Raw genomic sequence first — 12,552 nt, 5'->3', positions numbered from 1 at the left:
AAAAGTTGCCCAAGGTTTTAAGACGGCAATCCCAAGCTGAATTTAGGCCTACTTTCATACCCTTCTATAACACGAATCAACAACAACAACAACAACAACAACAACAACAACAACAACAACAACAACAACAACAACAACAACCTTGTACATTGTACTTAAAAACTTTACTTTTCCAGGTCTGAAAACGTCTTGACACCGACTCCAGCAGTCATATGATACAGAGGGAATTCCCCATGTACTGCGCAGTATACTAGCAATACATAAATACTGTGCGTTTTACAAACGTACGTTGTGCTACTGCGGGTGTGCTAGCAGGTCGTTCCAAACTTGGGAGAACAGTGATGATGACGATCTGTGGTAAGTGTAGTTTCTGGATAATGACTTTTATATGTTGAAACTTCATTCTGTCGAATTGTATCCATTGTCTGTGTGTTGTGGGTGCTTCGCTGCATAAACGTGCAATGAAATCTACCAAGACATTTATGGTATGAAGGCACTCATCCTTAACGCACATAAGTGAATGCGCAGAGCGCATACTATACATAGTAATTCTTCTCTGCTCCGTTGTACGCTATATAATAGCCATAAGGGTTACTCCAGGTAATACCTGGAGTATCACGGTTTCAGACATCGAGTGTTTATCGTGCACGAAATGCTCCGGACAAAATACCCTTTTTACTGTTGAGTATTCAAATAATCATATATTTATAGATGTTTGAGATCGAGATCATATCTGTCTCCTTATTTTTCAAGCGTCAGCAAAAACCGACAAACCTGCAAAATAGTAGCAGCATTCTGGAATCACACAGCCCTCCTGTACCTCATTACTTAGATAAAAAAGAAAAAAGAGAGAGACTTAAAGGCTATTATGCTCAACATGACTGCAATCTACACTTTCTATAGCTGTGGCATATACCAATAATTGGGTTCTTCTATAATGATATACAAGATCAAGTCAAGTTTATTCATATATTTTTGTTCAGACTTATTTGTTTATCATTTTTGTACTTTTTATATTTGTCTGTTCCTGCTTTAACTGAACCTTGTTTCAAAAATATGAACATGAAATTCATATTTCATAACAAAATATAATTTGCTATAAAATACCCAATATCATTTGCAGAAAGTACAGAAATGAAATTCACCCTTTTCATTTCGTTTATTCATTGCAATAAAAGATTAGTGGTTACAAAAAAAATCAAACAAAAAATTAAATCAAGCGCATTATTCAGGCAAACAAAATTAGGGTTCACATATTTGCCATTTCAGGCAGTATCAGAAAATTAAAAGGAGAAGTAGAGAAAAGCCTTGAGTATAAGTTCTTTCAACCTTAAAAACAAGAAAAAATAAACAGAGAAAAAAACACCAAGTGAGGATTCAGTGGCTAATGTACATTGATCGACACATTGTCATGTCCACTGACTATAGGCCTACCAGGAATACGAGCATGATATAGAGTACATGTATATTGCACTGTGTGTGTGTGTGTGTGTGTGTGTGTGTGTGTGTGTGTGTGTGTGTGGAAATTCCCCAGCAGAAGAAGACCGGAAGTGAATGTTCCTTGACAACAAGCCAGTTCACAGTTCATGTGTTCATTGGTATCGATTACCTTTTTTTTTTCCCCTCAGTTGATTAGGCACTTTCCTCGTTTTCAAAGCAACATAATACATAGCCTTGCCCGACGTAACAATGCATGGAATTCATGTTCAAACAATAAATGATCTTGCTTATAGACAGGTTGACCAGAATGATCGTCAATTGTTGACACTGCGGCAGGCGTCCGTTTTATCGTTTTGTACCGTATGCATTAGCAATCTTTCTCTATTTATACTTAACAAGTACCAGGCTTGCTGTCGGGGTAAATGTGCTAGCCAAGCACCATTTATGATGATTACAAGTCATTGATAAAAATTATGTTACGGATGCTTATCTCTGTGAATTTAAAAAATGACATGCCTTATTGTACAATTACTGACCTTATCTGCTCATGCACAAAGTGGAGTTGTGAACTGGCTTATTGTTGCCAATCATCTTTTATAGTTTTGTATGTATCTTTTTTTTTTTCCTCTGTCCTCTTAAGAGCCATACACACTACTTGGTCGGCTACGTTAGCCCTATACAACATGTATAAAGCCCAAGCTGTTTTGACCCCTTCCAGGCCCGGGGGGGGGGGGGGGGGTGCCTATTTAACTTCATTATTACATTATATATCACCATCATATTTGGCACATGGGTAGAGCAACTCGTATTGTATATGACCCAACATTTGAAATTTCTAAAGGTCACCCATTGAGGGCCCTATTCACCAACATATAAAGAAAAACATAGAAAATATGCTAAAAATTAATGTTTTTTCTTTATAATTCTTTATCCTCAACATATATACATGTATATATATTTTTCATATTTGCCACAAAGGAAAATTAAGTCGACCTTTACTATAAGTTATACTAGTAGTTGAAATTTCTCAAGGCCAACTTGTGGGGGCGCTATTCATTACAGTACATGTATAAAGAAATTATATGAGACCTACACACTAAGAAAAGATGATTCATTCTTGCACCTTTTAAGGGTGCAAAGTGATATCACACTGGTGGCTCCCTATGGGTGTTATCTTGCACCCTCAAGAAATGAGTGCAAAAGTGGCACCATGCGCATGGGTATAACCTTGCACCCTGTGGGTGCACCTTTGCATCTCCAGAGAGGGTGCAACGTTGCATCTTTCATTGAGGGCGCATTCTTGTTCCCTTGGATGCATCTTTACACCCACACGATTTGGCGTTAGGTTGCACCTTTTCTTGGGGTGCAATCGTTTGCCCTTTACGTTACGGCACAACCTCGCACCCAGACAAAGTGTGCTATCTTGCACCTTTTTTGAGGGTGCAATCTTGGTACTTGAACTTATGGGAGCAACTTTGATCCCTTCGTTGGGGTGCAAAGCAGTCCACAAAGTTCCAAAATTGGGCCTTGGCTTAGGGTGCAATCTTGGAACTTTGGGTGTTGCTTTGTACCCGCAAAAAGGGTTCACACCTGTACCCTTGGGATCAACTTTGACTCCTTCGTTTGGGCGCAAAGAAGCACCCAAAGTTCCAAGATTGTACCATCTCTTGAGGGTGCAAGTTTGTGCCTTATATATAGGTATAATGTTGCACGTATGTGGTGCTTATTTGATCGCGAAATTCGCGAAAATTAAACTCTCGTGAAAATAACAGCTTATAAAGGTACTTGTGGCGTGTATATAAGTCCATGTGCATCCTTATACTAGCACCACTCATGCCCCTTATACTCACATTAGAATCTTAAGCAGCATTCCGGAATCATACAGCCCTCCTGTACCTCTGTATATATAAGTATATAAGTATATATATATATATATATATATATATATATATATATATATATATATATAATTATATATAACATTTAAAACAAGAAAGGAAAAAAGGGGCTCAAGTATATTATGCTCAACATGGCGGCCATCTGCACTTTCTATAGCTGTTACCAGTAGTTAGGTTACAAGACAAACTCAGATTTATTCACATTGTTATTTTTTTTTATAGAGTTATCGTTTGTTATTTCTGTACTTTATTGAGTTTGTCTGTTACTGCTTTAACAAAACTTCGTTTCAAAAATATGAACATGAGATTCATATTTTATAACAAAATATTATTTGTTATAAAATACCCAATATCATTTGCAGAAAGTACAAGAATGAAATTATCCATTTCATTTCTTTTATTCATTGCAATAAAAGATCAGTGGTTACATAAAAAAAATAAACAAAAAATGAAATCAATCGCATAATTCAAGCAAACAGAAACAGAGTTCAACTATTTACCATATCAGACAGTATAATAAAATTAAAAGGAGAAGTAGAGAAAAGCCCTGAGTATAAGTTCTCTCAACCTGAAACACAAGGAAAAAATATGAACAGAGAAAAAAAAAGGTGAGGATTCAGTGGCTAATGTACATTGATCGACGCATTGTCATGTCCACTGACTATAGGCCTACCAGGAATACGAGTATGATATAGAGTACATGTATATTGCACTGTGTGTGTGTGTGGTCAGGCGAAGGAAATTCCCCAGCAGAAGAAGACCGGAAAAAACATGACGACGTGAATGTTCCTTGACGACGAGCCAGTTCACAAGTGCACTATTGGTATCGATTACCCTTTTTTTTCCTCAGTTGATAAGGCACTTCACTCGATTTCAAAGCGACATAATACATAAGTATTGCCCGACGTAACAATGTATGGAATTCATGTTCAAACAATAAAATGATCTTGCTTATAGACAGGTTGACCAGAATGATCGTCAATTGTTGACACTGCGGCAGGCGTCCGTTTTATCGTTTTGTACCGTATGCATTAGCAATCTTTCTCTATTTATACTTAACAAGTACCAGGCTTGCTGTCGGGTTAAATGTGCTATATAGCCAAGCACCATTTATGATGATTACATAAATAAAAATTATGTTACGGATACTTATCTCTGTGAATTTAAAAAATGACATGCCTTATTGTACAATTACTGACCTTATCTGCTCATGCACAAAGTGGAGTTGTGAACTGGCTTATATTGTTGCCAACCCTCTTTTATAGTTTTGTATGTATCTTTTTTTTCCTGTGTCCTCTTCAGAGCCATACACACTACTTGGTCGGCTACGTTAGCCCTATACAGTATGTCCAAAAAAATTTACAATGGGGCCCTCCGCAATGCTATCTTTAAAAATATTGCATCAATCTAAATACAAATTCAGGGCATGAAACTGTAACTCATTGCCCACATCTTTCAAAAACCCCATTCGATTTGCTTCAGTGGTCAAAGAAAAATACGGAATTTTGTAGAGGATGTCTCGAATCTCTTCCGTCCAAATTCTTTCTATTATTCACACGCAAGAGCATTGAATTGCTAAAATTGGAAGAATCAGACTCATGACATACTTTACAACAATCCACATTTCTCTGTGACTGCTTAACCAAAATGAATGGGGTTTTCTGCAAAATAGAGCTAAGATGTTATATTTCAAGACCCTGAAGTGGTTTTGGGGGACATACTGCAGTAAGTTGCCCCAAAAATTACAATTAGATTTTCGAATTGATAACACCCAATGTGATTGACCTGTCTAAGTGCTACTTCAGGGTCTTAAAATATAACATCTTAGCTCTATTTTGCAGAAAACCCCATTCAATTTGGTTAAGCAGTCACAGAGAAATGTGGATTGTTGTAAAGCATGTCATGAGTCTGACTCTTCCAATTTTAGCAATTCAATGCTCTTGTGTGTGAATAATAGACAGAATTTGGACAGAAGAGATTCCTGACATCCTCTACAAAATTCCTCATTTCTCTTTGACCATTGAAGCAAATCGAATGGGGTTTTCTGTAAGATGTGGGCAATGAGTTATAGTTTCATACCCTGAATTTGTTTTTAGATTGATTCACTCTTTTTAAAGATATCATTGCGGAGGGCCCCGTTGTAATTTTGTTGGGGACATACTGTATAACATGTATAAAGCCCGAGCTGTTTTGAGCCCTTTCAGGCCGGGGGGGGGGGGGGGGGGGTTGCCTATTCAACTTCATTATTACAATGTATATCACCATCATATTTGGCACATGGGTAGAGCAACTCTTACTCTATATGACCCAACATTTGAAATTTCTAAAGGTCACCCATTGAGGGCCCTATTCACCAACATATTATGAAGAAAAACATAGGAAATATGCTAAAAAAATCATGTTTTTTCTTTATAATTCTTTATCCTCAACATATAATTATACATGTATATATATTTTTGTCCCCGCCGAACGAGTTCGAGCAGGGGACTATGAAACGGGCTCCGTACGTGTGTGTGTCCGTGTGTCCGTCCGTCCGTCTGTGTGTCTGTGTGTGCGTCCGTGTGTGATCAAAATGTTCAATTTGCTACTTGTCTGTCATTTTTGAGCCAATTTTGATTCTGTTTGCTTTATTTGATAGCACTACATGAGAGCTTTGAAACTTCTACACAGAATTTCAGTTGTGACCTTTGACCTTGACCTTTGACCTATATTGTACGTTTTGCTTCAAAATGCTACTCCTTCGCAATTTCTAACCCGATTTCGATTCCGTTTGCTTTATGTGATGGCACTAGGTGAGGGCTTCAAAACTTCTACACAGAATTTTGACCTTTGACTTCTTTGACCTTTGACCTTGATTTTTGACCTATATTGTACATTGGCTACAAAATGCTACTCCTTCGCCATTTCTAACCCGATTTCGATTCCGTTTGCTTTATGTGATGGCACTAGGTGAGGGCTTCAAAACTTTTTTTTTGGGGGGGGGGGGGGAGGGGGATTTGTTATTTCACTTTTATTCTATGTAAAGAAATATATCTATTGAGATGACTTTATTTCATTTTGATTGTCTGTATTATGATAAGTATTCATGTGTGTAGATTTTAATGTTTTACTGTTCAATAATGTATGAAGGTTAACTTTGTGTTACGATGAATGTTTATGTATTTTTATCATGGGCAGGGCTCTCTGGAAGAGCAGGACCTGCTGGTCTTGATGAGACTACCCTGTGGAAATAAAACTGAAATAAATAAAAATAAATAAATAAAATATCTTCTACACAGAATTTTGACCTTTGACTTCTTTGACCTTTGACCTTGATTTTTTACCTATATTGTAAATTTTGCTACAAAATGCTACTCCTTCGCCATTTCTAACCCGATTTCGATTCCGGTTGCTTTATGTGATGGCACTAGGTGAGGGCTTCAAACTTCTACACAGAATTTTGACCTTTGACTTCTTTGACCTTTGACCTTGATTTTTGACCTGTATTGTACATTTTGCTTCAAAATGCTACTCCGCCATTTCTAACCCAATTTCACTTCCTTTTGCTTTATGTGATGGCACTAGGTGAGGGCTTCAAAACTTCTACACAGAATTTTGACCTTTGACTTCCTTGACCTTTGACCTTGATTTTTTACCTGTATTGTACATTTTGCTACTAAATGCTACTTCCGGTGGGGACATATATTACACACCGCGTAATTTATACTTTTCCTTGTTCATATTTGCCATAAAGGAAAAGTAAGTCGACCTTTACTATTTGTTACACTAGTAGTTGAAATTTCTCAAGGCCAACTTGTGGGGGCGCTATTCATTACAGTATAAAGAAATTATATGAGACCTATTATGTATTGCTTGGGATAACTATACATAATTATATTGTTATCACATTGCATATTTCCATGATGTGGGAATTTTGGGTTTGCAGATTGATAATATGTCATGTAAGGATAAAGGGTAATTCACGGTGACCGTCATAATTATTCCACAAAGTTGGTCCTTTAGCAAATTACAGCCAAGAAAACCCCCATTTCATCCCTTATTACAGGTCTATCGTAAACTGAAACTGCATGGAACAGAAAAAACATGCAAAATTTAATGGACATAGTTGTCAGTTTACGGTTGCCATGGCAACCAGCAATATCAGACATAGCTAAATTAAATATCAAAATGGTTGCAATAAAATTTTAGGAAAAGTCGTCAAAGCTAAAATCGGGTAAATCGCGTGGGAGTGGCAAAATTAATGAAAACATTATAAGGAGCACAATGTGCCCCACCCCCTTGGACTTTATAGGCTTAAAGGGGCATTCCAGACGATTTTCATTATTTCACATCATAGTACATAAATCGACAGCTCCATAACAGATTTGTGGAATTTATCGTGGTCCTTAAGCAGAGAAACCGATACTCTGAAAAAAATCTTAAAGAAATTACACTGAACAGTGTTGATGACATATATAGGAGCTTCACATATTGCAGAAATCATAGGCAGTGTAATTCCATTACAACACCTCTTGCATACACATGTTCACCTGTGTGAAATCTATGCATGCCTTCTTCACTTCAGTTCAGCTCAGTTCTGCTTCTTTGAGCCCCAACTCATGCATTCTTATGGCGAGGCTGCCATGTCGTCATCCTTGTTTATTGCAATTTGTTTTAAATTTTGAAAACATTCATATTCCTCACCCAAATCACTATAGACTATGAAACTCTATACTCAATAGTAACTAATTTATTGTTGTTGAAATGCAAAGGTCTGAAAATCATCCGGAGGTCTGCTTTAAAAACTGAAACTTCCGTCGTACTTTGCAGCTGTATTGGCTATACTTTGTAAATGGTATTGTCAGCTGAATTGTCAGCTTTTCTAAAAAAAAAAAAAAAAAGAGCGATAAACCAACAACATGTGTTTGCTAATAAAAACGATATGGCAAAGTTTTTCAAATGCATTCAAATGTGGATAGTCAAAGTAAAAGGGGGAGGGGTGGCCAGACGAAAAAGTGGAAGAAAACAGAGAATGCGTGGGTGTAAGGAGTAAACTACATATAAATGATTCTTCGTACTGAAACTGAAGATATGTAACAGAGGGATATAGTTATATTGTTTGAATTTCAATAAGTAAAGCCGATATTGTTTCTCGCAGGTGGTTCAATGAGCATGATGAGTTGATTTGTTAGTGAGACCATGACGTCATAATGAGCATCTCGAAATTTGACGTTTAAACAGGGAAATCATTTACCTCTCTCTCTGGTCTCTGCATTACTTGATATGATTCTGCTTCCTCTCCCTCGCCTGGCGGCTTTTGACAAGACTTCGGATAAGCCTATCAAATCAAACACCTGGCAGAAAAAGAATATCACAGACACTTTGGGTCTGAGATCAGGTTCACGAATGAATTTTCTGGCTACCCCTCTGCTCGGAGTCTTTCCATATTGGTTGTTTCTGTTGGTTTATCGAGCTTGCAGGCGCTTCTGATTTCTGTTACCCATAGATCGTCTGAAATGACATGCTTAGATTCCTATGGGTAAACTTCACCATATTTTAGTTAACTCGATGTTGCTTTAATCTATATCGGTTTTGCGTTTGTTTGCATTGCCGGTTAAGTCTGCATGGCACTTCGTCAAATGTATTTTCTATACGTCTGGTCATTAAAGGTGTCTTTCTCCAACGGAAAAAAAAATAAACAGTCACAAACTCGACCTATCAGCATCCAAATGCGTAATCCGTCTCTTAATAGCGTGCATAAAACGGATGTTATTTAGTTTCCATCATATTTGTGAAGTGCTCTGTTTTCAAATATCTAAGGTGTGGAATTATTATAATTGACGAAAACACTCCCCTGTAAGCTGATGATACGCATTACCCGACTCTTTGAGAACCAAACTGGTGTGTACAGAAATTTAGGTTTGAAGACAAAAACTGAAAAACACAAAATCATCTCTGAGTTGGAGGAAAACTCCAATAAATACACTCATCAAGAAAGTATTTGCCATATCGAGATATAATGCAATGTGGGATAGAGGCTATAGGTTTAACTCAAAGTCACTTCCTTCTCCTTGGCAGATGATCAATCCTACGCCTATTGTGCCACTGTGCAGTCCTGAAGACGAGAGGGAACGGAAATCTTACAACATATATACGGCTGTCAAAGACAAGTGTCTGTATTTTACTCGGAGTTTGAACATTTCGCATCATGGCAACGCTAAACATCAAAATATGGAAGTGGATTGGCTTTGTTGTTTGTGCCCTTTTAGTCGCCTCTCCAGGCAAAGCCTTCTCGTGTGAAGGTGAATGTAAATGCACACCCTCGAGTCACACGGCGTTGCAGAGAGACCAGGTGATTGGGAAATGCGTCTGTCGCGAGCACAATTTTCTTCCCAGAGAATACGCCGACGCCTACGCTCTCGAAGTAGAATATATCGATCATGCAGTCCTCGGAGATTACTGCGGACAAACCTTCCCTCACCTCCTGTATCTCAACATATCTGGATTCCAATACATCTTGCCCGGGAGCTTTACAGGACACCGCAAAGTAACGCATCTCCGCTTGCTACATGAATTCATGCATGTCATCGAGCCGAACGTCTTTACTGGTCTGGACCTTCTGGAAAAGCTCTGGGCTGACACTTGTGGCATCTACGTTCTCAAGGACGGAGCGTTTTTTGGATTACCGAAACTGAACACGTTGAGTCTGAGCAACAATTCAATCTGGAGCATTCACGAAAACTCGTTTTCGAATTTAAGTAGTCTGGTTAACCTAGATTTATCCAAAAATGAAATTATAGAACTATCAAAGGGACATTTCAGACATTTGTCTAAACTCCAAAAGTTGAATTTGTCAACGAATATTATCAAACACATTGAACGAGGGGCTTTTCAAGGACTGACAAGCCTTCGAGTTCTTGATCTGGAGGACAACCTACTCAAGGTCGTACCCCAACCAAAATTCTTTATGGGTGAAGTGTCACAAGGTGCCCCGTCCTTCGTGACATCGCAAGTTTACCTTCATGGCAACTCACTTCAGTGCTATTGTCAAATGAGCTGGATCTACAACTGCATTAAAATCGACGGGTTTATCATCGAGGGAACATGCAGTACTCCCACAGAGGTTGCAGGACAAACTCTGCGCCAAGTCTACGGCACCTCGATGGACCAATGCAAGCCGAACGGCACTGTAATCAACGTGCCCTCAGGAGCTAAAGCCGAACTGCCGTGTACCATTGCCTACGCGGCCTGGCTTCTGCCTGACGGCACCAAGATCACAGAACGCGGTCAATACTGGGATGAATTGTTCCTCACCGACAATAATTACCTGGTTATTTGGAATACCAAACGTCAGCACACAGGGACCTATGTATGTCAGTCTCCAGACGGGGAGAATGAGTTGTTCTATAACGTTGTAGTTCCGGAGAAGTCTGGACTCTCTGTTGGCATGTGGGCGATCATCGGGTCCGTTGCCGCAATCGTCGTAGTCGTAACGGTCATCTTTCCCACTGTTGCATATTTGCGCCGTCGGAGACGCAGTTACGAGGGTCTACCCGACAATGTCCCCCAGCCGCAGCCGATTCCTCCCGATAACGATCATTGTGACCCGGAAGGTAACGATACTTACCAAAACAATTTTGTGCAGGCTATAAACAACGGAAGTAACTCGCCTGGAGGAAGCAGACCTGAACATGGCACATTCAAGTACAATGACCTTCTTAAGCATGTCCATTGACCTATAAGAGACCTGTATTGTATTGTCAGTGCTCACAGACGATGGGCCAGGGATCTCTACATATCGATACCTGGTCATTAGGTACACAATCACGTTCCAATAATCATTAATGTTATTCCTTGCTTATAATTTCTGCCATAACGTTATTTAAAAAAAATATCCTTTCATCAAAGGCCGTATGAAATTTATTGGACAGGGGACAGTAAAAAAGGAAAAGAGAATCACTTCCACATAAATAATAAAGGGACAGACTACCATTTCTCGCATTATTGGCACAATCAACAAAGGGGGGCACATTTTGCACGGTTCAAAGCTCTGGCCCACGTCACAAAAGAGAGGGAACATACTAAAAACGCACTTTTTGGACAAGAATAATTATCATAGTAATAATATGCTCCTTTGTCGAAGAATTTAAGAAAAAAAAAAGTCGTTTCCCATACGTATGTTTTGACGCCCCGTTGGGGGCGACAAAGAATACAGGAATTTAGAAAAGAAGAAGTAAAATAACTTTCAGGGAACAAGAGACATAAAAGACATAGGACTATAGACAAAGTTTAACTTTATTTGATATCATAAGAGCAGCTACCGATTAAAGAGCGAGAAGAAAACGAACACTTAATGCTTGTTGGATCCGCCGTTCCGCCGCCCTTATCGTAAATTTGATATGAAATGAAACTATGAGATCCTCTTGCACTGTATAATATTGTAATATTTGTAAATGTATTATGATCATTTTTTTTGGTATGTTCATACTCCAGAGTTGCGTACACGTTATGCTGCCTGTGCCTGTAAATAATTTACATTTTACATTGCTGTGATATATGCAAATTTATAGAGAACGAGAGAAACAGAGACAGAAACACTTATGACACCGGGACTTTTATTTCTATTTTAAATCCGTAGCAGAATTAATGGTCATGACGTCTTATTAGGCCATTTTCAGTTCGCTGTGCAAAACATGTGATATCCCGACATAAACTAGGCCGGCACACGGTTATCGCTGCGTTTTCATCTGTTTTCAGTGAGAAAGTTTATTAAACCAATTACCGTAGTAAACAGCGATTCCCTTGTAAATACTACACAGAGTAAGAAAGTATGATTATGAATTTCGATAATCTACGACTGGTGGTCTGATCAGGTAAATGAGAGAGAGAGTAAATAATAGTTAATAATAGAGTAAATAGTAGTTGTACATATCAATTATGAGAGTTAAAAAACAAGGAAGAGAGAAATACATATACCCGGTAAGAAATTCAAAAATAATTCAACCAAAAGTGCAAAACACAATGCCTTGTGTATACCCCCGACACAATTTCAGATGAGTGTCATCATGAATACGTCGTGTATGAATGAACAAAATATTAATGTTCGTGATTCCAAAGATTCGTTAATCCGAAATCGAAAAACTGTTCTTAATTCCGAAGGTTCGTGAATATCCACCTCTTCATCTTAACCAGTGTCCTTCTGAATAACGGTACTAACGTTCTAATTAACAAACCC

The 12,552-nt window shown here is 38.4% G+C and overlaps 1 protein-coding gene across 1 annotated transcript; it reads left to right on the top strand.

Annotated features, from left to right (window-relative positions):
• The first annotated feature begins 285 nt into the window (after positions 1–285).
• On the top strand, positions 286–11,588 carry LOC139711050 (uncharacterized). Its single transcript, XM_071622970.1, has 2 exons — positions 286–357; positions 9,396–11,588. Exon 2 carries the CDS (start codon positions 9,526–9,528, stop codon positions 11,050–11,052), a length of 1,527 nt encoding a protein of 508 aa, XP_071479071.1. The 5' UTR covers positions 286–357; positions 9,396–9,525; the 3' UTR covers positions 11,053–11,588.
• Positions 11,589–12,552: the final 964 nt, after the last annotated feature.

This window comes from Diadema antillarum, unplaced genomic scaffold (assembly GCF_040938485.1).
Source record: "Diadema antillarum isolate AM-2024a unplaced genomic scaffold, OU_Dant_1.0 seq00001606_RagTag, whole genome shotgun sequence".
Lineage (NCBI taxonomy): Eukaryota > Metazoa > Echinodermata > Echinoidea > Diadematoida > Diadematidae > Diadema > Diadema antillarum.
The sequence above is the reverse complement of the archived record's forward strand: the minus strand, read 5'-3'. Positions and strand labels throughout refer to the sequence as shown.

Bases quoted from the DNA above. Each gene is read 5' to 3' on its own strand.
- LOC139711050 (XM_071622970.1), top strand. From the start codon at position 9,526: ATGGCAACGCTAAACATCAAAATATGGAAGTGGATTGGCTTTGTTGTT.